Here is a 25525-nt window from a genome sequence, read left to right on the forward strand (position 1 = left end):
GATGGGCGAGCGATATCGATGACGCACACGATCCTTACGGCATCAATTTAAAGGTTGGTCAGCCAAGAAATCACCTAGCTAACGTGGCTCACAGGGTCGTGATACACACGGGGTCGGGATACGCCGCCTGAAAAATTACCTCTTTCGGTAATTGTGTCTTACGGCATTGAGGTAGTTGGCCCCGCTGTATCACGACTGGGTGTGTATCACCACCCTGTGACGCACGTTAGTGCAAAACTCTTCTTTGCCTCTCAGCCTTCTTCTCTCCCTGTGTTTATAGTCAGGTTCCATTTTCATCGTCGTGATGGCAGACTCTTTCCCCTCGGAAGACTCGACAATCGTGGAATGGAAGACTTTTCTTCAAGGCTATTCTGAAGGGAGTTTCTCTCCTGATACCTTCCCCCGTCGGCCTTCCCCAGGGGCCGCTCGAGACCCATCCCTCCCCTTTCCCCCACCCCCACACCCATCCCTGTTAGACGACTTTCAAGAGTACCCTCCATACACACTCTCCCCCATCACCGACGATGTCGCGCGTCAGGTCCGAGCCTACTGCTACTACAAGGACCACATGCCCCCTCCCCGCTCGCCGCACGAGGCCCTCCGCGGACGTTTACTGGCCGAGTACGACATTCTCGGTCCCGTCCAGACAGGCAGTATCCAAGCGGCGGTCAACATCCTGTCGGCCTTCTTTCCTCAGGCCGTCCTCACATTCACCCTATTCCGGAACAACGTCCAGACGATTTTCGGAGTGGCGGGCAATCAACCCTTGATTGATCGGCTCGGTATAATCAACAATACGGACGTTACCAACTTCACGTCCCTGTGCGGTCATTCTGTCCTTCTCGAGGACAAGATCATGTTCATCTCCAGGATGGACGAGGACTGGCGCTTTCGGTCAAATCCCTACGTCCATGACGGGGTCGTCAGCTACATCGGTAGCCCGGTCCAACTCAAATGCGACCCCCTCGAGTCGACCGGACAGACCACTCCCCTACCTGCCTCACCCGGACGTCCGGACAGCGTAGCCATAGGAGCAATCAACATCATGTTTGTCGACTCGCACCACGAGGTGTTGACGGACGCGGAGCGGATGGTCATTACCAATACCACCGAGATGCTTACCGCACAATTGAGGTTGACGTGGGAGGCGCACTTCCGGACGAGGGAGGCCAAGGCGCGAAAGGTGGTGACCGAGCTTATTGCGGAGGGACTGGACGGGGGTCAGCGGCAGGGAGAGGGATCAAGCGGGTGTGGCGTTCGCTTTGCGCAGCTTGCGCAGTCTGCACTGGACAAGATGATTGCGGCGTCAGATTTGACGGGTGCCGCTTTGATCGACGTCAGGGGTATATGCACTATGGTACGTCCTGGCACGGCTCCTTCGCTGACGTCCAGCCAGGTAGTCGCAGATTCATCCTCGACCCCGTCAGCTCTCGCCCCGTCACCATCGTCGCGTCATCAGGCCCGCAAGTCATGTCCCAATCCCCTTCGACGGACCGCGTCCTGGCATACCTCAACGACGAGCTGGCTCCTTTTGTCTATACGAGGCGACCTCGCTCGGAATCGGGGCTGGAAATCTACCTCCCCGACGATATCGAGGCCCACATGCTGGTCCCTTACTTTTCGCATCACCAACCGAACTTCATCCTGATCGGCATATCCCACCGCGTCCCTATCCCAGACTCGACCACCAACCTCGTCCGCTCCATCGGAGCCATACTGCTTTCCAATAGCACCCAGGCGCGCGTACTCGAGGCGGATGCCTCCAAGACGGCCTTCTTGTCGTCTATAAGCCATGAGCTGCGGACACCCCTGTACGGGGTCCTGTCCGGGGTGGAGCTGGCGCAGAAATGCCTACATGATGGGGATACAGTCGGTGCAGCGGAGGTGCTAGACATTGCCCATTCGAGCAGTCTAGCCCTGAGCATGATCCTCAACGACGTGCTGGACTTTTCGAGGCCGGCCCAGACGGGGTCGATGGAGCAGCACGTGGAGCAGCAGAGCGAGGTGGAGCTGATAGAGGTGGTCAAGAATGCGGCGCGGATGTGTATGGCGCAATATAAGGGCATGGAGACGGCGGCTAGGATAGTGCTAGAGTGCGAAGAGCGCCGGATCCGCGTCAACAAGCCAAGATACCATCGGTGAGTACCTCGTACGGTTTCAGGAATGCAGCTGATATCTTAGCGTCCTCATAAATGGTCTTACAAACGCCATCAAGTTCTGCCCAACCGGTACCATCACCCTCTCCATATCCTTTACAGACCGCCTCGTCACACGCATCACGGACACCGGCGTCGGCTTTGACACCAGTGCTATTCCGCGTCTCCTCAAACCCTTCACGAAGGCGGACCAGCACTCGCCCGGCGCGGGACTCGGCCTGCATATCACCAAGCAGCTGGTCGAGACGATGGATGGGGTCTTCAACCTGGACTCGGCGGTAGGGAAGGGGACGACGTTTGAAGCGATTCTGCCCGTCGCAGCTGCACCTCCCCGAGGTATAGTCCGGGAAGTGCTGCAGGAGGAAAGGCTACGAACGGCCGCGGAGATACCTATCGCCATTCTCCTGGAAAAGGCGGCCGACAAACTCCGCGTTCTCATCGTGGACGACAATGCCATCTGCCTAAAGGTCCTCCGGGCGATGCTGCGCAAAAGCGAGACACCTGTCCAATGCTTACAAGCGGCGAGCGGAGAAGAGGCGGTCGAGAAGTTTAAGAACTTCGAGCCCCATCTCGTCCTCACCGATGTGAGCATGCCTGGGATAGACGGGATTGAGGCGGCGCAGCAGATGAGGGAGATTGCAAGCAAGAATGGCTGGCGTCATTGCGCGATTTACGCGTTGACAGGTCTGGGATCGTCTGATCCGAGGCTGCAGCGGGCGGCGATTGGCGGGGATGCGGCGTTGACGGGCTGGAGGGTCAAGGGACTGGCGGATATGTCTGTGATCCAGGGGATCGTCAAGGAGGCGGAGGAGGGAAGACTGGAGAGAGCGAGAGCGGGGCGGGTCAGGGACGAGCCCCCAAACGCGGACGGGGAGGATCTCGGGGATCGACCTCAATCAAAAAGGGCTCGGTCATGAGCATTGGAGCTGTATTGTAGATGGCCCTATACCTTGTAGCAGTAGATTTCGATGTAGCGATTAGCACTAGTCATCCCGCCACCTCCATCAGTGCCACATCTTCGCAGCTGACCGCATCTCCGGCTTGCACCTCATACCTCCACTCTCAAACACCGGTGTCTCCGCCAGCCGACTCCGGGTATATAGGTCGCCCGACTTTCGCCCTCCCCTGATCTGTCCATCACCCTCACCATGCTTACCCTCTACTTCCTCAACTCGTCCCGAGCCATCCGTATCGCTTGGCTCCTCGAGGAGCTTGGACTCGAGTATGAGCTCGTTGGCGCCGACCGAGCGCCAAACGGCCAAGCTCCGCCTGGGCTCAAATCCCAAATCCCCGTCCCCCTCGGCAAGAGCCCAACCATCAAGGATGATCTCGTCGTCGTGACCGAATCTGGCGCTATCATCGAGTACCTCTGCGATAAGACGTCTTCGCCCCTCATTCCCACGGACCCACAGCAGAGGGCCAACGTCCGGCAGTGGCTTCACGCGGCCGAGGGGACGTTCATGCTCCACGCGTCGGCAATCCTGTATGCCCGCTGGAACATTGCGGAAGAGGCCAAGGGGACGATGGTGGATATGGAGGAGCGGATGAGCAAGAATGTTGTCAATGATATGAATTGGCTCGAGGGGGAGCTCAAGGCGCAGAAGGCGAGGGGGTGCGTGTGGATCGTGGGGGACAAGATGTCTGCGGCGGACATTCAGATGCAATTCAGGTGAGTAATTGCGGCCATCTTAGGCGATTGTGAGCTGATCAGTCAGTATCGAGTTCATGCTGGAGCGCAAGCTGGGCAATAAGGGACATGGAGAGGGAAGATGGCCCCAGGTCGAGGCATGGCTGCAGCGTACAAAAGAGGTAGAGAGCTATCAGCGGGCAGTCAAGCGGACTGGTTACACTCTTAGTGGGAACTTCAAGCAGTAGTCAAATGTGAGATGATCACTTGATCTTCATGGAGAGCTTGAACTGATGAAGATAGTGTAGAAGAAAATCGTACATGCCCAAAGATGATGTCTGCTCTAAGCTACATTATAGTCGTTATATAGTCGTCTAATTGTCTAAGCCCTTCTATCCCAAATTACAGCTCCACTCATACCTTGGCCTGGATGTGCCAAACCCCCGCCATCGCTGCTGACTTGGCCGATCCGTTCTTTGCGCCCGCCGAGCTCTTCACACACCCCGTCGATGACAATTCCCAACCAAGAGGACATTGGTCTGCGATATCAGCAACTGTTCAAGACAAGGCAAAGAGACACTACTCACATTGGCATTGACCACGAACACATGTAGCAGTAGCCCGATCGTCAAAGGCAGTGCAGTCGACGCCAGCACCAGTAGACCAGCATCCGCCGCAGCTTTGGATGTCGTTCATGGTGTCGACGCACTCGAAAGCGCGGACCTTGGGACCGCCACCGATAGCGCAGGCGGTACGACCGGCGTCACAGACCATGGAGCGGCGGGACTTGGTGAGACCGATGGAGGGAGCAACCTGGCAGGCGGTGTGTGCGGCGTTGTTGGTCTGACCGGTGGGGCAAGCCTGGCAAGCCAAGCCGTTGCTGGAGTACTTGCCAGTAGGGCAGACACTGCATCCGCCGATACCAAAGAGGACGGGCTCGGATCCAGCGGGACAGCCGGGGACGCAAATAGTCTGACCTTTGGAGTAGGTGGTGGTGCCAGAGAGGCAGGCGGGGCAGGAGTTGGGGGTACTGGGGAGGAGGGTGGCGGTGCCGATAGCGCATGGGGTGCAGGAAGACGAGCCAGCGGTGGAGAATGAACCGGGGAGACAGGGGGCGCAGGCGGCGATGCCGTCGAGGGAGAAGCTACCGGCTGGGCATTGCTTGCAGGAGCCAGCGAGGATGTCGAGGTAGTTTCCGGGAGAACAGGTGGTGGTGGTGCAAGAGGATGAGCCGGGGAAGGAGGTCGAGCCACTGGCGCAGGCAGTGCACTGGTCGGCCGTGCCGGTCTTGCCAGTGTAGGTGTTGGCGGGGCAAGCGGAGCACGAGGAGGCGCCGGCCTTGGAGAAGGTGCCGACAGCGCAGGAGGCGCAGGCCGAGGTACCGTCAGAGTATTGTCCAGCCGGGCAGGTGGCGCAGGCACCGTTGGAGAGACCGGAGCCGGCGCTGCAGGTCTTGGGGTCGCACTTGGTCGCACCGGGGATGAGGGCCTGGGTACCGGTAGCGCAGATGGTGCACTGAATGGCCGTACCGATGCTCGAAGTGAAGGTGTTGATCGGGCACAAGGTGCAGGCGTTGGCGCCGGCGCCGGAGAAGTAGCCGACCGGGCATGGGAGACATTCCGACTTGCCATCCGAGAACTTGCCAGCAGCGCAAGCCACGCAGGCGCCGAGGTTGTTCAGCGAGAAGCCGCCTTGGCAGGTAGTGGTGTCGCACTTGGTAGCGCCGGTGGTAAGCGTCTGTGTACCGACCGAGCAGGCGGTGCACTGGTTGGCGGTCCCGGTGGCGGATGCGAAGGTGTTGAGGAGGCAGGAAGTGCAGGTAGCAGCGCCAGCCTTGGAGAATGAACCGGCAGCACAAGGAGCACAAGCCGATTTACCGTCCGAGTATTGACCTGCAGGGCAGATAGAGCAAGCACCGTTGACGAGGGCGGATCCGGCGCTGCAGGTGATGGGGGAGCAGGAGGTAGAGCCGGTGCTGAGAGCCTGAGTGCCGGTGGAGCAGGTGGTGCACTGGTTGGCGGTACCGGTCGAGGAGGAGTACGATCCGACAGGGCAGGATGTGCAGGTAGCGGCGCCAGCCTTGGAGAAGGAGCCAGCGGCACACGAGGAGCAAGGCGACTTGCCGTCCGAGTACTGACCAGCGGGGCAGAGGGCGCAAGCACCGTTGACGATGGCGGATCCGGCGGAGCAGGTGATGGCGGAGCAGGAGGAGGAACCGGTGGTGGTAGTGGTCTGGCCAGTGGGGCAGGCAGTGCATGAGGTGGATTGGGGAGACGACGAGTAGAAGCCGATGGCGCACTTTTGGCAAGCCTTGCCGCCGGTGGAGAACTCTCCGGGGTCGCAGTTGACGCACGAGGATCCGACGAGCTCCTTGCCATCCGCGCAGACGATGGGCTGGGGGGACTCGCACTTGGGAGGGCAGAAGAAGCCGAGGGGGCAAGTCTTGCAGGTCAAGCCGCCGAGGATGTCGCTGTAGAAGCCCTGGGCGCAAGGAGTAGGAGCGGTGTTACCAGTGCCCGAGCAGGAGTGACCCTTGGGTGCAGGGGTGGGGGCGGTGTTACCGGTGCCTGAGCAGTAAGAGCCGGCGGGAGCGGGGGTAGGCGCGGTGTTCTTGGTGCCGGAGCAGTAAGAGCCAGCGGGGGCGGGAGTGGGGGTGGTGGCGCCTTGAGAAGGGCAGTAATGGCCAGCGGGAGCAGGTGTAGGAGCTACGTTGCCGTCACCAGCGCAGTAGGAACCGGCAGGGGAAATGATGGATTGGAGGGAGCCGAAGGGAGAGTAGTAGCCTAATAGTCAGCGCGATTCTAAGGTCTTGTATACAATAATTAACTCACCAGATGGGCACTTGGAGCAGGTGTTGGAAGTTGAGAGGAGGAAGAAGCCACCATCGCAGGTGGAGCAGGTGCCGGTCAAGGTACAGAATTGCCCATCGTCACACCCCGTGAGCCAGCAGAAGCCCAGGGTCCGCTTGCTAGCCGAGACTGTACCGACGGAGAAGTCTTCGCGCTCTGACTGTTGACCTGGGCGAGCAATAGCGGAGGTGACGAGGAGTTGGAGGGTGAAGAGGAGGGCGACGGCGGAGCGCATTGTGGCTGGAGGTTGGGAGGTAGGCGAGGAGGATAGGTGTGGTTGGGAGGGTTGAGGGAGAGGGGTGAAGAGACTGAAGGTGAGATGAGTGGGTCAGTGGGTGAGCAGCTCTCATCTTATATACATCGGGCCATCGGTCAGAGTGCTGTGCACCTTCGATCAAAGACCTGAGCTCGGGAGTGCCAACCTGTACAGAGGTGCTAAGAAAAAGTTGAAGACCGGTCTCAAGGCATACCTCGACCCCTAGATAGCCTATGCCAGGTCATTGACGGGTCGGTAATGAGAGGACGGTTAGCATAGGCCGCTATGGATTGTAGGTGATTGGGTATGCGGTATGAGGGCTTTGCTCTGCGGGAGACAAGGTATAGAACGACGGGACCTCCCGACAGGTTGAAAAAAGGCCCAGTCACCTCTCCCGTTACGGCGCGTTTCAGGTTCAAGCCGAAAATGCCGGCACTTCAGGGTCATGTGTCTCGGATGGTCCGCTTCCCGAAGCTTCCCGCCCACCTTCTCTCTGCTTGCTCTTTCGCTTTTGGTAAAGTATGTAGCTTGGCTCAGCAAGATACTTACCGAGCATGTCTCAGCTCTCTAGGAGGGTCCCGAAGGTCTGGGCACAGATCTATCGCCAGACACCCAGCCGATACTTGCCGCTCGATCACCTAACCCTCCGACTACCGCCCGTGCTCGGTCGTACAACTGCCGCCCGATCGTTCCAGGCTTCTGTTCGCTTCGGCCGGCCGGAAAGTCTCAGAACACTGAGCATGTGGCTAGCACACGCAGATGTGTGCCCCCTCGTGTCATCTCGTGTGAGGGCCATGCAGTATGTGCGCCTGGTCTCTCGCCCTGCAGACCCCTCGCCACCTATGTCCCCTAGACTGCAAGATGAACGACTTCACCATTGACATTCACGATGACGAGCCTCTACGCAGGCAATGACGATCTCTATGATGTCCGCTCAACCATCGAGTGGCTCACCAACAGCAGCCCCTACCTCTCCATCGACTGGCCGACGTATGCGCTAGTTCAAAGCTGGTGTCAGCACCCGTGAGTTCTTCCCGCCTCCTGCAACTGCGCTCCCGGTATGGACACCCGTTCCTTGACGATAGCCTGACGTGATAGTGACAAACTTGGCATAATCGTCTCCACCCTAACGGAACGGCTCAAATCTGCTGCACCATCGTCATTCAAGGCGGTCATCCTCCTACAGGCCATCCCGTCAGCCTCCCTGGTACCCCTCATCGACGCCCTCGAGCCGCTGGCGGCCAACACCGACAATGCCTATATCGCACTAATCGCCAAATCCCTTCTTGACGCGGCCAAGGCGGAAAAGTCCAAGGCGGAGGAGGAGGATGCCAAGCTCAAGTGGGAAGAGTGGTCTGGGAGGTTTGGGCGGAGCGCAGTCGGCTGGCTACCTCTGCCAGAGCCTAGAGAGCCTGAGTGGGGATGGTATGGGATGCGGTGGGTGCCTGAGCAGGCATGGTGGCAGCAACAGCCAGAGGTCAAGGAAGAGGAGGGTTGATGGGCATCTACTATAGCATAATAAGCAGTACAGATATGATTACCTGGACATCAGCGCCGTCGGCTATAATGCCGAGATGACTCACAGATGATCTCCGTCCGATAAGCATGGCCCAGATCTCCTCCCTCTCCTCAAGCGTGACGCGCCGCCTGCATCCCAAACACCCTGTGCATGACGTACCCCTCCACCTCTTTTCCCGTACCCTCCGCCGCAGCCTTCCCCTTCTTCCCCTTCTTCTTCCCCTGCTTCGGCTTCGCCGTATAGCTCTCCACGCACCACTCTGCCTCTGGACGCGGTTCGACGCCATCGATTTTGGGCCCAAGCAGCAGGTCCTTGACGTTCGCGCTGATTGACATTAAGCGCGCATCGAGTGACCTCTGCTTGTTGGGGTTGTTATTGCTGGTATCGACAGGTGGGAGAGGGGGGAGGAAGTCCGCGGCGTTCGAGTCACTGACGAGGACTGTAAGGGTGGCGTGGGTGTCTGACGGGGGTTGCCCTTCTGCTGGGATGATCCGGGCATCGGTCAAGATGATGACGAAGCGGTATCGCAGCTCTGTCGCCTTCCAATCGCTATCGTTGCAAGACAAACAAAAAGCCGTATCGAAGCTAGCATGTCAGCCATATGGCCTGGTGAAAGTCGAGGTCTTTGTCCGCTCCTCGTCTATGAGACGGTCGCGAGGAGGTCCAGCCAGACAATCCTTCCGTACGAGACTCACCTTCGCTCACAACGCTTACAATACTTGATAACCAATGAACCCTGTACCTTCCCCGTCGACGAGACCTTCTCCACCCTGGCTCGTACCTTGAACCGATTTGGCACCTGGCCATTCCCAGCGATGTCGGACAGAGGTGTGAGGGGATGCCGGACCGGGTCTTGGTTGACTGTGCTGATTTGAGTGGATTTCGGGACGCCATGGAAGGGATCGTGGGTTGGTTTGACCGGTGGACATGGAGCCGGCGCCGAAGCAGGAAGTGGGGGTAAAGCTGGTGCTAGAGCTGGTGCTTGAGCTGGTGCTTGTGGGCGATGGGACGGCTGAGCTGCTGGTGCTTGGGGGCGATGGGATGGCTGGGGCGGGGCGGAGACCGGTGCATGCTCAGCCGTCATCGGGGATGCACGGACTGAAGCCGCTGGGGCGGGCGATCCGCCTCTCAGCACTCTCAGTCGCCTGGGTTTCATCAGCTGAATGATACTAATTGAAATCTCCAAGGTCACTCACTCTTCAATGGCAAGGGCCCTTGAGTCTCCGGGCGGGATGAGTATGGCCTTCTTGGGCTGGTAGTGCTCCTGTCCCGCCCCGTTCTTGTTACACCATCGTAGCTCCAACGGGCCCATCTTCTTGTTCTCTTTCGGTAAGACATTCGTCAACCTGACGACGTTGCCTATCGCCAGAACCTGCATTTGCGCATCATCCGGTCGAGTCTCGATCGACATCTGCCAGACGGTACCAAGAGGCAGTCCATTGGCCGAGGCGACTCCGTGATGATCCCAAAGGGGTTGAGAATGCTTTGTACCATCCGTCACGCACACCTCCACTTCGGTTGTACCGCTGGTTGGCACGGCGACTTGCAGAATCTGACTGTCAGAGATGCTACCCCTGACCGGGCCGCGTTGGCGGATATGGGCTTACCTTGACCGTGATATCGCAATAAGCCCTGAACACCGCGTCCTTCAGCTCGATCATCTTCCTGCCGCTGGTGATGGCCTGACGATGCACGGGGAAGTCCCCCTCCCGTGCGCCGCCGGCTCGAGACCCGCGCCCGTGAGTCTCATCCCACCATCGCTTCATGTCCTTGAGGTCCTGTATGTCCTGCTCGCTAATGGGCGAAAGTATCCTCCCTTCCTCCGGTCGCAAGAGCTGACCGTCCTTGAGCATGGCCCAGGAATTGCCAGGCTTTGAGAAACCTTGGCACTTCGGTTTGTTCTTGTACTCGGTCACCTGCTCCTGTAAGTTTCTGACCCATACTGACCCATGACATATAGAGCAGACCTCACACTCATTCCTTGTAATAGGACTGGTGTCCCCGGAGGTAGGACAGGCACCTCTTCTTCCGTCCGTCTGAATAATGCGACGATCAGGTCTTCGTCGGTAGCACTCGGGTCCGTCGTGCGGTAACTGCGCATCCAGTCACCCGTTCCTATTTCAGTCAGCCCAGCCGCTGACCAGGATATAGCGGAGCTCACTTGTCGTTATCGCAGCCATCGACTCCTGAATTATGACCATCGCATTGGCTATACCCCTGACTTTGGCCCCCATTCCCGCGATATCGGTATACGTCGTCTGTCCGCCGCCGCCCATGCTGGCCGAACCTCCTTGTCCACCTGCAGTTCCACCGCCCCATTGACTCCGCCCAGTACTTGGCGCAGAGTTGCCGTTGTGCGGTGAAGCCCCTGCCGGCACGATCTGGACCCGGTTGATCGCGATGGGTCCTGATGGGACTGAAGCCCGCGAGACGTGGGCAGCAGCTCCAGCCGGAGGCGCTGGAGGACGAGTGGATTGGATTGGGGCGTTTGCACGAGGCGGAAAATCCGCCGATGATGCCAGCTTGGCCTCTGCGATGGCAGCCGCACGAAGGGCTGCACCCTCGACGGACGTTCCGGAGTCGGTACGAGCGCGATTCGACGATGTAGTGGAGGTTGAACGCGTCGCTTGACCAGCGAGGGAGGAAGAGGTCGAGGAGGTCCGAGAGAGTGTTTGGGGGTGGGAGATCTCAGCCGCACGGAGGATGGGAGTTGCGGAGGGAAGAGGTTCCTGCACCGGTCGCGTACGGTGCGTATACGTTGCGGCTTGAGTTGGCTGTACGCCTCCTGGGAGACCAGGGGTCCCGCGTCCCTGACCGCCCGATATTGTGCTCCCTCCAGGCGCAGCTGTTCCAGCTTGCGACCCATGTCCAAAGTCCGAGTGAGACCGCACACCCAACGTCTCCCCCATCTTCTGCCTTTTGGCGTGAGAGCTGTCAGGCAGTTGGCCGTCGCTAGGATAGCGCCGCTTGCCGAATTGAGGAAGCTGTGACTGCGGAGCGGAAGATGGGTCCAGCTTTGGCATGTGGGAGCTGAGGGGTTGTAAGCGTTGGGTAGGTGGTGGATGTGACGAGCCACCGGTTCCCCTCGCCGAGGTAGACGTGGGCTGATGAGGAGGAGGGTGGGAAACCGAAGGGCCGGAGTGGGGCATTGCGGATGGGCGGACGGGCGATGAGGGCAAAAGCCAAGATGGTGCTTTGGAGGCTGTGCGCACAGCAGCCGGTGTCCCTATATATCAGCTCACGGTCACGGGCGTGGAGTCTTACGAAAGCTGACTCACCTAGCTCGATCTTACTGGCATGTCGTCCTACGACCCCAGCCAACCTATCTCCGGCACACTCAATGATAATGGATCGCCCCAACTCGTTGTGCTCAACACCAGAGAAAATCCCTCCGCTGACTGAGATAGTCACGAGTTGTCCAACGAGCGATACGAGAAGGGTTCGCGCGCTGTCGAGTCGAGTGCGTGAGAGCTCCTGCGGCAGGTGGGCCAATGATGAGTCCAGCTTGAGCTTCACCTGGACCTGGAGCTTGTCAGACGTTCCGTACTGTGGTGCCGCAGATCCTAAGGTCCCGGGGAGGACGACTTTCCGAAAGTAGCAGGTGATATAGGGCGAGACGAGCTTTCCGTCGGCGACAGAATGAAGCTTTGCTGTGATTGACGAATTGGGGGGCAATGTGGAAGGGAAGGTCTCGAGTGCCGCAGCTGTAAGAGGGGAGTACTCAGCAAAGGCTAGCGCGGTGCTTGTCATGGCGTTGTCCCCTACCGCGTCGATAGGATGTGAGTGTACATTAGAGATGGTGTAGGTAGTCGATTGCAGGATGTAGTAGCTATAGAGATGAGATGTTGACAGTTGACCACGGTCGCGTCGACGCCGGCGAGAGTAAGAATTACGGCAGATCGCCTGAGGCTTACGTACTCGGTTTCGGAATATCCTCGGATCCGGCCCGGCCCGTATGTATCTCACTCAGCCAGAGCCAAAGGCTCTGCAGCAAGGTATCTTTGCGTCCTTCGCTTTCCTTCTCACAACTATACTTCTCGTGTTAATATAGTCGCAGAGCCGCTAGTCCAGCTGAGAGAGCGATATGGCTATCGAGCTGCTCTGAGGACTATCCGCAGTTCCGTCGACCGAAAATTGGCACCTCCACCGCCAAGTAAAGATGGACGATAACAGGAGAAGATGGCTGGTCTTTGGCCTGTGTATCTTGGTCGGTCTGGCGAGGTGAGTAGGTCAGTTGAGCCGCGCTGATAGATAGTGGGTCGAACTACGTGTACTCGGCGTATGCGCCCCAGCTAGCTACCGAGCTACACGTGTCCTCAACGACTGTCAACCTAATCGGTCTTGCGGGGAATCTGGGCGTGTACGCTACGGGCCCGATATGGGGCAAGATGGTGGACTCGCGAGGGCAGAGACTGTAAGTCGCTGTCTAACCTACAGAGTGGATAAGTCTGCTGAGATCCAGACCACTCCTGCTTGGAGGTTTCTCCACTCTCGCTGGGTATTCGATCATCCGCCTGTTCCTCGTACATACCCTTTCCCTCCGCTCAGCGGGCGCATCGCCACACTCACTCCCATCCTCGCCCCGACTCGCGATCCTGCTGGTCGCCATGTTCCTCACGGGATCCGCCGGCTCTGCAGGTCTGGCCTCAGCAGTCAACGCAACGGCCAAGTCTTTCCCCGACGCGCAGCGCGCCTCTGCAACTGGAGCGGTCCTCGCCGGCTTTGGCCTGTCCGCATTCTTCTTCTCCTCCCTCGGTCGCGTCTTTTTCGCGGGAGAAGCAGCTGGGCTCGTCGGCCTCCTGGCACTCGGAACAGGACTACCGATGATCACCGGGTCATTCTTCATCAAAGCCGTCCCACCCGCCAGCAAAGAGGGATATGAGCGGATCCAGGGACACGCCGGGGACAGCCATATCCCCGAGATCATCTTTGACTCGGGATTCAGGTCTTCAGTGGACGAGCAGCGAGGCCGGACTTCTACATCATCGCGTAACGGTCCGTCCCTCGAGCTGATTCGCTCCCGGTCCTCCAACACACCACATGCTATACCACCCCGACTGGACAGGAACGACTCTTCTGGTCCACTACTCAAATCAGGCCACACTCCGCCTCGTACAGAGTACAGCCCACTCGTCCTCCTGCGCACACCCTCCTTCTACCTCCTTGCGCTCGTCTTGGCGATCCTGTGCGGTACGGGCCTCATGTACATCAACAACGTCGGCACAGTGGCTTTGGTTCTGGCTCGGCAGGGAAGGGCGGGTTACAACAAAAAGGAGGTCAGTGGGTGGCAGAGCCAGAACGTGGGGATCATCAGCATTTGGAATTGTTTGGGACGCATAGGAGGAGGTGAGCGCCGCCCCTCACGAGTGTGCAGCGGTCGACTCTAGCTAATTGGACAGGTATCGCGTCCGACGTATGGAAAGCTCGGTTCAATGGTCAAAGGGTGAGTACAGTGCTGGAACTTGCTAAATTGAATCAGATCTGGCTTCTACCCGTGGTGGCTGGACTGTTCATCCTATCCCAAACCGTTGCCCTTTTCACGACCCACGTCGAGTCGCTTTGGTTCGTCTCGACGCTTCTCGGCGTATCTTATGGGTGCCTCTTCAACGTGCTCCCTATGCTCGTTCTCGAGTGGTACGGCATGGGTGAGTCCGCTCTCATGACCTGGCGCTTCCATCGTGAGCTGACCACGTCTCAGCGCACTTCAGCCAGGCAGGTCTTGATCCCGGAGCTCATCGTGTGCTCGGGAGAGGCTGACAATTCAGAATTTCGGGTGGATTTGCGTTGCCCCAGTCATCGGCGGCAACCTGTTCAACCTGATCTTTGGTAAAGTCTACGATTCTCACTCGGTCAGTCTGCTTATCACGTTCGCTTCTCCGCGAAACGTGCTCATATAGACAGGTCGGCCGGATCGCTGCTCCAGATAATCCAGCGGAAGATCCAGTATCGGCTGTCGTCAGGCTGACGATACGGACCTTGACGCCAAGAGCTGAAGGAGCGCATGACTGTAAGCTTCATCTTCGGTAGCCGCCTCGGGACCTCGGCCTTGTGACTGTCATAAGCTGACTTGAAAGGTCTTCTGGGCGTGCCGTGCTACGCCGCAGCGTTCGAGACGTCCCTCTTTGGATGCTTGGTGGCTCTGGGTATATCGCTGGGTCTCGGCTGGGACCGGGAGAAACAGGTCAAGGTTGAACGAGATTACCTGTCAGTTCTGCTCCTTTCACAACTGAAGTGTGTGTGCTGACCTACCCAGGTTGGCTCAGGGGGAAGAGGAAGAGGAGCTTCTTCCGAGCTGATCATCTGACGGCACATTACTAGACTATAGAGATGGCGATCTGAGGGGATATGCTGACCGAGGGATGTAGTGCGTCTTATTTTTCCAAGTCAGCTCGTCAACGCAATGCTAAGGATTCTGACGGGTCAATGATCAGTCTGACTACAACGACATTCATACAGCCTACAAGAAGAGATATATACACTACGAGATAACCGCTTGACCTATGGACACTACTAACGACTGCTAGATCTCCGCTAACTACCTTGGTAACTCTTCAAGTTCAATCCACTACCATCCCCTCTTCTCCCTGTGACCTTTCCACACCCTCCTCCTCCCCATTTCCCCTCGACTCGTCCCCGCCATCCGGCCGGGTCCACCCTTCACGCTTCTCTGAGCCCAACGCCGAGTTATAGTGCTCCCGGATCCGAGGATCGAGCTGAGTTGGATTTGGGACGTGCCGAACGGTAGGTATGTGATTTCCTCCGCTCCCACTCCCCGCACCGCCGTCTGATCCTTTTATCCCCGGCCAGAGGTGCATACTCTCCGGGTCCCGCTGGTACACCTCCGTCACGACCCCCACCGCCCCATCTGGCACCATCCCGCCCGCTCTCCTGCTCGCCGCGTGCGCTTGAGGTGGTGGATACACCTCGGGCGTCGAGCGCATGATCGCCGGTAAGGTCCTCCCGTTGATCGTGCCTAGATGTAGTATCCGCCCCCCAACCCCCGCGGCCGTATCCACCCGCCGCGCGAACGACTCCCCGTCTCCATTGCCCTCCGCCTCGCTCTCCGAAGCCTCCGGGTCCGCAGGGTGCTGCGTGCGGATGGACGAGTACACGGGTGGAGCCTCATGCCTGCTCAAGAGGACCCGAGCTGCCGCTGGGGTTGGAGCAGAGTCGTTCCAGCTAGGGACGACCCGCAAATGACCGCCTTGCTTCCCTAGAAAGGCGGCGTGTGGGGTAAAGCGGGGGTCGGCAAATTTTGGCCGATATGACGAGGGTGATGGGGAAGGGCGAGGCGTTGATTTGGGAGGAGGGGAGGCGATGATGGTGGGTACGGGCGCCGATGTTGAGGCGGGCGGAGCCATAGGCGCATGATGGGAAGGAGCTGCCGCGGCGGGTGCGGGTGCTGGCTCAGTCGGGGATCCGGGTCGTGTAGGTGGTCGGGATCCCCGACGTGTATTAGCGTAGAGGTAAGGGTATAGGGCCTCCGTGATAGTTGGACCGGCGCCTGGCGTGTTTGGTCTCGATGTTCGCCCTGCACCTCCCTCCACTCTTCTCGCCGCCTCATTCACGCTCACTACCGCCTCCACCTTCTCGATCCCCCCATACGTCTTTGCCGCCTCGCCGCTCGGGCCGCTGATGCTTCCCCTGGGCGTCCCAGACCTTGATCTCGCTCCGCGTACCGCCCCCACCCCTTGACTGTCTATATAGACCGGCTCTGGCCACCCAGATAGCGCGACCATATATGGTGCCGCTCGGACGTTACTCGGGGGCTTCCGAGGTGTGGTGGAGGTCCGCCGGGATGCGAGGGTGGGGGAGGTAAGGGTTGTAGGCGATCGAGCGGACTTTGGAGAGCTCGACATGTTGTAGTTGGAGTGATATGGAATAACTGTCTGAGAAGTGTCAGTGTTGTCGGCGGCGGCAAGGTGGCCAAAATACCTGAGCGTTGCGAAGGAAGTTGGAAGGAAAGTGCAAGCTGCGCCTGCGGTTATGTTCTGACCGGGAATGATGCTAGGTGTGTGTGCTGGCGGCTCAATGCTAGTCGTTTACCGCCTTTCAAAGGTCCATTCGGCCACTCTATGACCGTCGAGACAGATCTAGACATGGTCCAGGAGTTGATAACCGAATTGCGGCCTTGCGGGAGATAGCAAAGGACCGGTTATGGCGGTTATGGTGCACCCAAAATTTACCCGAAGTGAAACCGGTCCCGACGGCCGAAAAGATGAGCGATCCTGCGGAAGCTGGACTCCTAATACACTACTGCGCAAGGCCTGGACTCTTGGATCGACAAAGGTTCCAGCAGATGCTGTCGGGATCGACGGACAGCGCTACCTACAGCGCCGAGAACGAGCAAGAGCTCCCCGGCAGTGTTGCCCATAATGTCCATAGCGTATGCCCCAAATGTCCGTTCTACTCTACGAAAGCCCGGCCGCTAGGCCCTAGGCCTCATTCACGCCCTCGCCGACCAGGGATCCATTACCTCAACCTATGAGATGACGAGTTTCATGGTCTACACATCAGCTTATCCTGATTAGTCTGAGGAGCCGCGACTTACGACTTGGGAACCTGTACCAAAGGTACTGCGGAAGCTCGCTACGTCTCCCGTCAAAGCCAAGAAGCCTGGAGGTTCAGCACATATCCTCAAGGCACCAAGCCAGAGCTCCCGAAGTGGACTCACCACCGTCGGAGGGGACGAATACAAAGAAAGTAGCCGGAGCCGAACCGTCCGCGTTGATCCAGTGTGGGGTGACCGCCATGGTGACTGGATTGTACCGGAACTTGTAGCGTCAGTTTGATATCCTTTCCAGCTTATCAATTGACCACTCACGATCGCTGATTCAAGCTCCCTCTGGGTACTGAACGCAGATGCGTCAGAGAAGCTGTTGGGAAGGGACACGGGCCTGGAGCCGACAGGAGCTATAGCTATCAGCCTACATCCAGGACGCAGAAGACTGAGCACCGAAAGAAAGGCTCACTCTGACTGTTCGAGCCGCTCAAATATGCGTAGCTACAGAATAAGCTACACCTCTCCTCAGAGAGCAAGGCAGATACTCACTTGAATGACCCGGTCCCGAAGTTATTGTTGGTATTGGCGAACCCGGCGACTGAGCGTCAGCGTGTGCCCATGCGAGCATCAATATGTGACTTACCGGCCGCGAGGTTGGAGTACCCTACAGCCGACCGAACAGTCATGACGTCCTGAGAGCCACTAGTCGCCCGGTTGAGAGTGACGAAAAGCGGATTGGAGGTCGACTAGATACTCAGAATGCGTCGCGCACGGTACTCACCACTCCATACTCTCCGTAAGCGTTCCGAGACGCCGAAACGAAGCCCATAGATGCGCCCGACTGGTCGAACACTTGCAGCCTGCCTGTCACTCTGGTGCTGTCAGCGAGACGAGCTGACACTGGATCAAGTATTACTCACGGAATGGGAGAGACCATAGGCGCACGAGCCTCATTCCGCCCTCGACGGCGCGGAGCTCGGAGGGGAAGACCCTTCTGCATACACTCGGCGTTGGTGAAGCAGTCTTCTAGCTCACCGGTGTGCGAGCGCTCGGCAAGGGTGCTGGCCGGGGGATTGACGTCCATGTAGGCGGTAGCCATGGTGAAGGTGACCAGCGAGGTGAGGAGGAGCGATAGCTTCATTTTGCGTGCGCGACGTCGGCCGAGGTGTGAGAGGTGCAAGTGGTAACGGGATGAGGGATGAAGCGAGTATCCTGCCCTCAGGTCTCCTTTAATATCCCTTGACGCGACGTGCCCTCAGCGGTTTCTGTTTGAGTCAATGATTTGAGATCCACCAAACGTGCAGTCCGTTTTTGGCTGGATGGGAATGTCTCACAATGTTTGACCCTCAAAAGGGGTTCCGACCATTCCTCCTCCGTGCCGTCTCTGCCTCAGACATGCGCACGCCGATCAGGCTGGTCTGTCGTGCTGTCGCCGGGCGCGAGAGGATTGTCGCTGGTGCCGAGTTTGAGTTCCGACATGGATGCACCTGGACCGTACAAGATGTCAAAGTCGCGGCGGCCCTGATCCACGCGCTGGACTGCCTTTTCAACACTATCGATGAGTCGCTGTGCGCTCTCTGCATCATCAGTAGCGGCATGGGAAGCTATGAGCGAAAAGACCCACCTTCAAAGCTGTCCCAGAAGGTTTCTCGATTATGACCAGGTTCGTTGAAATATGCTTGGCCTCCGTCGGCATTTCGTGATGCCATGAAGTTGTCAATCATCGTTTCCGCCTCCTTACTGATCGGGCCTCCAGTAAACGCTGCCAATCGAGCGACATGAATGTGCTCTTTCCAACCTTCCAGCAGTTGCAGGATCTGATGACATCAGCTGATGCACAGCCAGCCGGAGCAGCATGCTACAGCACATACCTCGTGCGGTAGTTCTGCAGCAGCTTGCCGCTGTACGACCGGAGGCTGATCTTTACTTAGACCGTCAAGCAGCTGCGGCAAGCCAGGCGTATCTGGGTTTCTGATCCGGCGGGTCACAGCGGTCTGATATCGTTTCGAATAGGCCTCGGTGATGACGGCAATGATGAGTGTGACAATGCCGACTCCGCAGATTGCCCAGATGATGACTGTTCGATCAGCTAAGACTTGTATGACCGTGAGCTCACTTACAGACAGCACGGCCAGCAGGAGAATTGGGGACAACATCGCCATAGCCTTTCTCGTCAGCGAGGTCCACCGGGCTTAGATACAGTACACACCGATAGTGGTAAAAGTGACGAAACAAAAGTATAGCGCCGTGAAAAAGTCCCAAGAATCTTCTGTGCGAGTAAAGATGCCCGCTCCGACCAGCCAGAAAACGACGAAGAGACCGGTGGCTGATCCAAACTAGCTGGATCAGCTCGTCCTGATGACCCAACATGGAGACTCACTTTCCATATGTTCTCCATCTTTTCCTCGTGCGCCATGCGTTCCTGGAAGCTCTTGTACCCCTCCTCGTTCTCCATGCAAAGTTCCGCCAGAGCTGCTCGATATCGCTCCTCTTCATCCTCCTCCTCAGACCCTGAAGTATCCCGAGTATCATACTGCTCCATCACAGCTCGTGCTTTCCCCACTCGGACTCCTTCGCCCTTGAACCCACGAGAGGCTTGCTCGACCGCCTTTGATCCCTGTCCGGCCGCCATGAGCCGAGCCGTTTCCTCCACTCGCTGCTGCTTGCGCTCTCTCTGCCGCTTGACCACATTGTGCCGTCTCCGCCTGTACGCCGCGGACCACGACTCGACGAGCGTGTCCCGCGCCGTGCCGACCGCAAGAGCGAGGTTGAAGATCCCGAAAGGCACGTAGAAGAAGAGGAAGACGCGGGCGCCGACAGACGATGGTGAGATGTCGCCAAAGCCGATAGTCTCGATCGAGACGACCGTGTAGAAAAGGGCATTCTGGAAGGCGATCTCTGGAATGAGAAAGTTGAAGGCGAGCGCCCCGAGCGCAATATAGGTGAGGAGGACCATAACGACAATGACGAGCTTGCGCTGCTTTGCCGTGAGGCCCGACCCCGAGTGCCTGAATTGCTTGGTCCGAGCGATGTCGAAGATGAGGGTGATATTGGTGAAGAAGCTTGCGGTTGTGGAGCAGACGCACATCCAGAAGGCCTCGGAATAGTCGAACCCGTCATCGACGCCATGGATGACCCCGAAGATGGCCAACGCGACGATGTTGATGATGTCATGGATGGACAGCATGATGATGCAGACCAAGGTGGATACGAACACCCTGCGCTCGAGGAAGCGGTTGATGAGGGCGATGTTTGCAACTACCCCGCAGGCCATGGAGAGAGCCAGCCCGACATTGAGGATAACCGGGTTCTCCTGATACGCGACAGCGACGCCATTCTCCTGGCGGACGTACCAGTGCTCGGTGAGGCCGGGGATCTCGAGCAGGATCGAGAAGGGCTGGGCGATTCCGGAGAAGATGGGCGTCCATCGGTACTTGGGCGTTATCTGGTCGTGCGGGCCCGCTGCGTTCTGGGCCCCTCCCTGCTCCTTCGCGCCAAAGATGAAGCGCCCGATCCTTCTCCACCAGACTGGCGGTTCCGTTCCTGCAGAACCGCCATCTTTAGTGTTCGAGGGAGGGGGAGACGTTCTTCCGGTAGCCTCTACATCACCTAATGCGTCAGACCAGTTCTATTGCTTCTCCACATCGCGGATTACTCACTTTCCGCTTTACTCTCCGATCTCTTCTCCACGACACCCTCACCACTTCTGCCCTTCTCATCTACCGGGGCTTGCGCCTCGACATGACTACCAGAGGGATTCGCCCCTTCTCCCTTCTCCCGACTTTCCCTCGTCCCTGCCCTCGACAGCCGGTACGTCTGCAGCTGCTGTCGATACTTCTCGTCTTCCTCTGCACCCTCCGCAATTTCCCTCTCATCTCCGTCATCTCCTTCGTCATCCGGATGCTCCTCTGATTGACTGGAGTGGCTCCGCGACCGAACCATGTCCGAGAGCGAGAAGAGCAATAGCGGCGCCGCCATCGCGCTGGAGCTTGGTTGCTTCAGCTATCGAGGGAGGAGCAGGCCGCTGGCTGCGGACCTCTGCATAGAGGCTGGCAGAGCGCAATCAAGGTGATATGTATGATGTGAAACATTATTGAAGGTTGATTACATCGAGGGAACAAGGAAGGTATACGAGTACTATGGTAGTTCGCAGATCTCCAGATGCCGCTATCGATAACGAGAACTGCTATTTATGGATTCTTGGACGGGGGTTCCTGCGGACTCCTCACAGCTATGGCCGACAGAAGTGAAGAGTATCAGGCAGGAACGAGTGCTCGGATACAAGCTGATGCATCGCAAGATGATCTGACTGCGACCATGGTGTTATCGAGCACCTCCTACCCGGTGGACCGGCCGAACGCTTGTCTGATCCTGCAGGCGCAAGGCCGGTGGCCCTGGCCCCTTGAGACCGCTAGTAGTTCCGAGAGCCGCCAGCAGTCACTCAGCAGCAGGATCGCATCTCCATCGCGATATACTGGACACCCTATTCCTTCTTGACGGCAGGCTTGACCGATGGCTTGACCGCGAAAAAGTCCTTGATCGACTTGCTGTCGGACGGTTTGGCAGGTGATTGACCTTTAGCTTTAGCTGGCGATGGCCGAGGCTGATCCTTGGCCGGTACGCCCATCGCTTCTATTAGGTGCGCAAATTCGACCTTCGCGTCAGTTAGAGACAAAAACAAAATGGTGAGCTCACCTTCTGAATGATCCCTCCAGTGGCCTCCTTATGTCCTCGGGCAAAGTCCTCCCCCACCCGCTCGCGGAACCCTGGTATCATGTCCCCATACTCCTTGAGAAGGGCGATGAGATTGGCTGGGATCAGCAGAGCACGCAGGCTGGTCTCACGTCTTTCCTCGTCCGGCAGGTCACGCAGACTCGCTGCTATCCGACAAGAGAAGGACACCTTGGCGGGATCGGGATTATAGCCCATATTGGCGCACTGTGACTTCAGCTTACGAGTCCGCGCAACGTAGGAAAAATGCTCACCATGACCATGATGAGCTTTTTGCTCTTTCGCCCCAGGTTCCCAGCCCATCGCGTAGCGATAACAGGATGTACTGACAATCAGCTCCACCTCCTCGATGGACCTACTTTGAAAGGCAGAATCAATCGTGACCACCGCTACTCGTCCATCCAGGGAGAACTTCGGTGCTACCATCAGCTGAAGCACGAGGGAGACACACCTGTCCGGGCCCATTTCTCAGTCTCATCCTTGACGTCTATCTTGCACAGCTTGAGGTAGGCGTGATTGGCGATATCTTTCGGTCCTTTCGCTTGCAGCATGATCTGAGGTCAGTCTTGCCTAGAAGGCGCACTCACATCCCATGCTCTTGGCACTGTACGTCAGCTCAGCCCAGAGCTAGAACTCACCATTATAGTCTGCGGTTCTGCGAGGCGCGTTGACGGCTGCTACGGCGTCTGAGACGTTCTTTGAGCCAACGCTGGATTTGTCAGCAACACTGTGCGGTGCCGACGGTGAAGATGCAGTGCTCACCTCTTGAGCATGTCCCCAAGCTCTGCTGGCCAGGGCGCCTTTCCCCATTTGGCTTCACTTGGTCCGAGATCTCATTGTCAGCCGAGTCGGACGTCCTGCTCACCTCCAAAGACGCCAACAAGCGCTCGCCAGCCTTCCTCTGGCCTGATTCTCGGATGTAGATCCCGTACCAGGGAATACGTCAGCAATGCGGCAGTCGCTATTGGCGGTGTATTGCACGCAGTGAGCACCAGAGACTGGTCAGGCCACTGAGACATCAGCTTACCTCTTCGTCGCGCCCGCCAGCAAAGCCGCTCACCTCGGCTGATTGATGATGGTCAATGATGAGAACGCGAGGCGTTTCATCTCTTGCAGGTGCTATTGGCTCTCCCGGCCGGCTTCCTTGATCCAGCACGACGATCTTGTCTGTGTTGTACGCCTCGATCCGCTCCGCTTCCTTCTGGGAATGTACGTTGGTCCCCTTTGAGAGATGATGCACCTGTATTCGATCCGTTGGCAGACCGAGGTGCACGAGGCTTTGATACAGTATAGTCCCAGCTGAGCCGTCAGCTTCGGCTCCTTGCCATCTCTATACGAGATCTTCACCTGATAGTCCGTCGGCATCCTTATCCGGGACGAGCAACACAGATCGCTTATGCTTCACTCTGCCGTCTTCAGCTCTCTCCCGTTACCCATGCGGAAAAGATCTGCTCACATGTCGCGTATGAATTCGCTAGCCGCTGTCATCTGCGATCTCGGTGCAGGCCACTCTGCCCACTTGGCGCCATACTCATCCCCGAAGCGGTCGCCAGCGTCCGCAATGTCCTGCAAGGGCGATGCTGATGGCGATGAACGCTTGCGACGTTTCGCAGCGGGTTCGGGGCTGGAACTGCTCGAGGCTGCTCGGGTAGGAGGCATCCGGAAGATGAAGGCGTGCTTGACAGCTCCGATAGTGTGCAATCCCTTCGAGCTGCTGTTGACCAGAGCGGACAGGCTGTACATGTGGAGGTGGAGACAGTAGGAGATCAAGCCAGCTGAGACCGCTACGATCAGCAACCCGAAACACGTCATGACGTCATGCACCTCCAACTACCTCAAGGCCAGCTGCAAGAGTACTCTGCAAGCTGCAAGCAAAATGTCCATCAGAATGCATCTTCATAGTGAGAGCTTGGAAGACTCGGCAGCACAGTACAACACGGTATGGTATAGGCTATGCAGGGTATAAGGAGCTCAAATGGCGGGAAACGATCAATCGCTGGATCTGTGCGGTTCCTGTTCGTTAGCTCGACTACTCCGCCTGGCGGCTCAGAAAGACGTGACGTACCCTCATCTGCGATGTCAGCTTGGCTCATCGTCACTTAATGCACCAACGCTGTACTCACAAATCTCAAAGATCTTGCTGTCACGATACAGCTTCTCCACTGGCAGCTCGGACGAGTACCCCGCGCCGCCAAACACCTGGACGGCGTTGTTGGCGTTATCGACCGCAGCCTTACCCGCGAATGCTTTGGCCATGGACGCGTAGAAGGCTGACGATCAGCTTGTACCGGAGCTGCTACTCACTGTTCCGCTCCCCAGCGTCCTTGGCCCACGCCGCCTTCCAGACCAGCGCCCGAGCAGCCTCTGCGGCGATCGCCATATCCGCGAGCAAGAATGCCACTCCCTGGTGGTTGATGATAGCCTGACCCATAGTCTACAGCTTCAGCGAACGTCTCCGGGCTAGACATACCTTTCGGTCCTGTGCATACTTGACCGCCTCTTCCAGCGCCCGCTGAGCGAGACCGGTGGCCGCGGCAGCCACAAGAGGACGAGTGATATCGAATGCCTTCATAGCGACTGACGTCAGCGCGACATATACCATGGACTCACTCTTGAACCCCTCTCCTGGAGATCCGAGCACGTTCTCGGCGGGAACGACGACATCCTGGAAAGTGACCATGCGGGTATCACTAGCGCGCTGACCCATGTTGACCTCCTTCTTGCCGAGCGTGATTCCGGGAGTGTCGGCGTCGACGACAAAGCCTGTCATACGCTTGGATGGGGAAGCAGCGGCATCAGTCACAGCGAGGACGAAGAACCAGTTGGCATGGCCTGAGTTTGTACTGTCGTCAGCTGCTGCCGGGAAGAATAACCTACATCCTGTACAATCAGCGTCTGCTAGTCTTGTCAGATAACAAATAACATACCACATCTTGCTTCCGTTGATCACCCACTGATCGCCCTTCTTTTCCGCCTTAGTCTTGATGTTCGCCACATCCGATCCCGCTCCCGGCTCAGTCTGCTCTGTCAACGAAGATTCTGGGACTCGACGGGGAGCCACATACCACACAGTAAGAGGCCATCAGAGGCTCCTCAGACATGCGCCCCAAGTACTTCATCTTGGTCTCGTGGGAGGCGGCGACAATGAGCGGTGCTTCTGCCAGTCCATTCGCTTCCAATCAGCTACATCCTCGAAGCCTTTCAAGCGGGAACATACCTTCCATAGCTGTTTGGATTCCGGTACATCCATAGGCGACCGCCTCGGATATCAGAGCGCAGTCCATCAATGGCAACTCGGGTCCACCATACTGCCATCAGCTAAGATCGGGCTTATCACTCACTTCAGCAGGAACGTGGGTGTTCATCAGACCCAATCGGTGCGCCTCTTTCAACACAGGCCATGGGTACGCCTACAATTAGCTACGCTCACTGAAACAAGGTTGAGGATCTCACCATGGTTCGGTCGTACTCTGCCGCTACCGGCATGATCGTCTCTCGTGTGAAGTTCTGCGCCAACTCTGACTGATCAGCAACGTGAGCCCAGCATCATCAAGGCAGAACGGACCTTGAATTGCCCGTTGGTCATCGCTGAGCCCGAAGCTTACAGCTGGTGATGTCAGCCGCGATCTCAAGCTCATAGACCTGCACTCACTGGTGCCAGTAGCAGGCGTTGCGTACGATCGACGAGCCAACACGGATCGCGAACCGGTCGCCACCGACCGAGTGGACTTGAGGATTGAGGATCGAGCTGCCATTTTGCGATCTCGTCTACGGTTTCTGCTGGGGAGGAGAGTTGAGATGATGCGAACTCCAGTAGAGAGCTGTATGGGTCTTTGTATGTGGACACTTATGATCGATCAATATATAATCTCAAACATGCTCAA

The 25525-nt window shown here is 57.8% G+C and overlaps 11 protein-coding genes across 11 annotated transcripts; 4 read left to right on the top strand and 7 right to left on the bottom strand.

Annotated features, from left to right (window-relative positions):
- Window positions 1–304: 304 nt before the first annotated feature.
- Window positions 305–3073, top strand: MKK02DRAFT_44390 (uncharacterized protein; the record flags this gene model as incomplete). Its single annotated transcript, XM_053092908.1, has 3 exons — window positions 305–1357; window positions 1393–2138; window positions 2182–3073. 3 exons carry the CDS (start codon window positions 305–307, stop codon window positions 3071–3073), a joined length of 2691 nt encoding a protein of 896 aa, XP_052945469.1.
- A 231-nt stretch (window positions 3074–3304) lies between these two features.
- Window positions 3305–4031, top strand: MKK02DRAFT_26458 (glutathione S-transferase; the record flags this gene model as incomplete). The annotated part of the gene is made up of 2 exons (XM_053087197.1): window positions 3305–3825; window positions 3872–4031. 2 exons carry the CDS (start codon window positions 3305–3307, stop codon window positions 4029–4031), a joined length of 681 nt encoding a protein of 226 aa, XP_052945470.1.
- A 166-nt stretch (window positions 4032–4197) lies between these two features.
- Window positions 4198–6867, bottom strand: MKK02DRAFT_44392 (uncharacterized protein; the record flags this gene model as incomplete). Its single annotated transcript, XM_053092909.1, has 3 exons — window positions 4198–4322; window positions 4371–6566; window positions 6615–6867. 3 exons carry the CDS (start codon window positions 6865–6867, stop codon window positions 4198–4200), a joined length of 2574 nt encoding a protein of 857 aa, XP_052945471.1.
- A 910-nt stretch (window positions 6868–7777) lies between these two features.
- MKK02DRAFT_44393 (uncharacterized protein) lies at window positions 7778–8386 on the top strand (the record flags this gene model as incomplete). Its single annotated transcript, XM_053092910.1, has 2 exons — window positions 7778–7911; window positions 7987–8386. 2 exons carry the CDS (start codon window positions 7778–7780, stop codon window positions 8384–8386), a joined length of 534 nt encoding a protein of 177 aa, XP_052945472.1.
- Window positions 8387–8517: 131 nt separating this feature from the next.
- Window positions 8518–12157, bottom strand: MKK02DRAFT_33062 (uncharacterized protein; the record flags this gene model as incomplete). Its single annotated transcript, XM_053088639.1, has 7 exons — window positions 8518–8992; window positions 9103–9552; window positions 9604–9959; window positions 10015–10323; window positions 10380–10522; window positions 10569–11633; window positions 11686–12157. 7 exons carry the CDS (start codon window positions 12155–12157, stop codon window positions 8518–8520), a joined length of 3270 nt encoding a protein of 1089 aa, XP_052945473.1.
- Window positions 12158–12566: 409 nt separating this feature from the next.
- On the top strand, window positions 12567–14651 carry MKK02DRAFT_27579 (major facilitator superfamily domain-containing protein; the record flags this gene model as incomplete). The annotated part of the gene is made up of 8 exons (XM_053087371.1): window positions 12567–12628; window positions 12663–12821; window positions 12870–13753; window positions 13807–13850; window positions 13887–14056; window positions 14160–14256; window positions 14309–14414; window positions 14482–14651. 8 exons carry the CDS (start codon window positions 12567–12569, stop codon window positions 14649–14651), a joined length of 1692 nt encoding a protein of 563 aa, XP_052945474.1.
- A 313-nt stretch (window positions 14652–14964) lies between these two features.
- On the bottom strand, window positions 14965–16266 carry MKK02DRAFT_44396 (uncharacterized protein; the record flags this gene model as incomplete). Its single annotated transcript, XM_053092911.1, has 1 exon — window positions 14965–16266. One exon carries the CDS (start codon window positions 16264–16266, stop codon window positions 14965–14967), a length of 1302 nt encoding a protein of 433 aa, XP_052945475.1.
- A 623-nt stretch (window positions 16267–16889) lies between these two features.
- MKK02DRAFT_44397 (uncharacterized protein) lies at window positions 16890–18051 on the bottom strand (the record flags this gene model as incomplete). Its single annotated transcript, XM_053092912.1, has 9 exons — window positions 16890–16913; window positions 16959–17023; window positions 17082–17181; window positions 17232–17320; window positions 17380–17411; window positions 17460–17508; window positions 17554–17656; window positions 17692–17782; window positions 17831–18051. The coding sequence occupies 9 exons, from the start codon at window positions 18049–18051 to the stop codon at window positions 16890–16892; spliced, it is 774 nt and encodes a 257-aa protein (XP_052945476.1).
- A 248-nt stretch (window positions 18052–18299) lies between these two features.
- On the bottom strand, window positions 18300–20888 carry MKK02DRAFT_44398 (voltage-gated potassium channel; the record flags this gene model as incomplete). Its single annotated transcript, XM_053092913.1, has 7 exons — window positions 18300–18487; window positions 18535–18727; window positions 18782–18987; window positions 19031–19075; window positions 19120–19246; window positions 19291–20519; window positions 20570–20888. The coding sequence occupies 7 exons, from the start codon at window positions 20886–20888 to the stop codon at window positions 18300–18302; spliced, it is 2307 nt and encodes a 768-aa protein (XP_052945477.1).
- A 687-nt stretch (window positions 20889–21575) lies between these two features.
- On the bottom strand, window positions 21576–23300 carry MKK02DRAFT_24910 (uncharacterized protein; the record flags this gene model as incomplete). The annotated part of the gene is made up of 12 exons (XM_053086952.1): window positions 21576–21721; window positions 21755–21848; window positions 21896–21966; window positions 22001–22060; window positions 22093–22195; window positions 22229–22245; window positions 22280–22368; window positions 22404–22473; window positions 22507–22651; window positions 22702–22940; window positions 22989–23047; window positions 23098–23300. 12 exons carry the CDS (start codon window positions 23298–23300, stop codon window positions 21576–21578), a joined length of 1296 nt encoding a protein of 431 aa, XP_052945478.1.
- Window positions 23301–23592: 292 nt separating this feature from the next.
- Window positions 23593–25396, bottom strand: MKK02DRAFT_36811 (acyl-CoA dehydrogenase/oxidase; the record flags this gene model as incomplete). The annotated part of the gene is made up of 12 exons (XM_053089503.1): window positions 23593–23654; window positions 23750–23911; window positions 23946–24075; window positions 24112–24218; window positions 24252–24484; window positions 24569–24660; window positions 24707–24813; window positions 24859–24949; window positions 24983–25051; window positions 25095–25159; window positions 25207–25248; window positions 25294–25396. The coding sequence occupies 12 exons, from the start codon at window positions 25394–25396 to the stop codon at window positions 23593–23595; spliced, it is 1263 nt and encodes a 420-aa protein (XP_052945479.1).
- Window positions 25397–25525: the final 129 nt, after the last annotated feature.

The sequence above is a fragment of the Dioszegia hungarica genome (genome assembly GCF_025882075.1).
Source record: "Dioszegia hungarica strain PDD-24b-2 chromosome Unknown MKK02contig_8, whole genome shotgun sequence".
Classification (NCBI taxonomy): Eukaryota; Fungi; Basidiomycota; class Tremellomycetes; order Tremellales; family Bulleribasidiaceae; genus Dioszegia; species Dioszegia hungarica.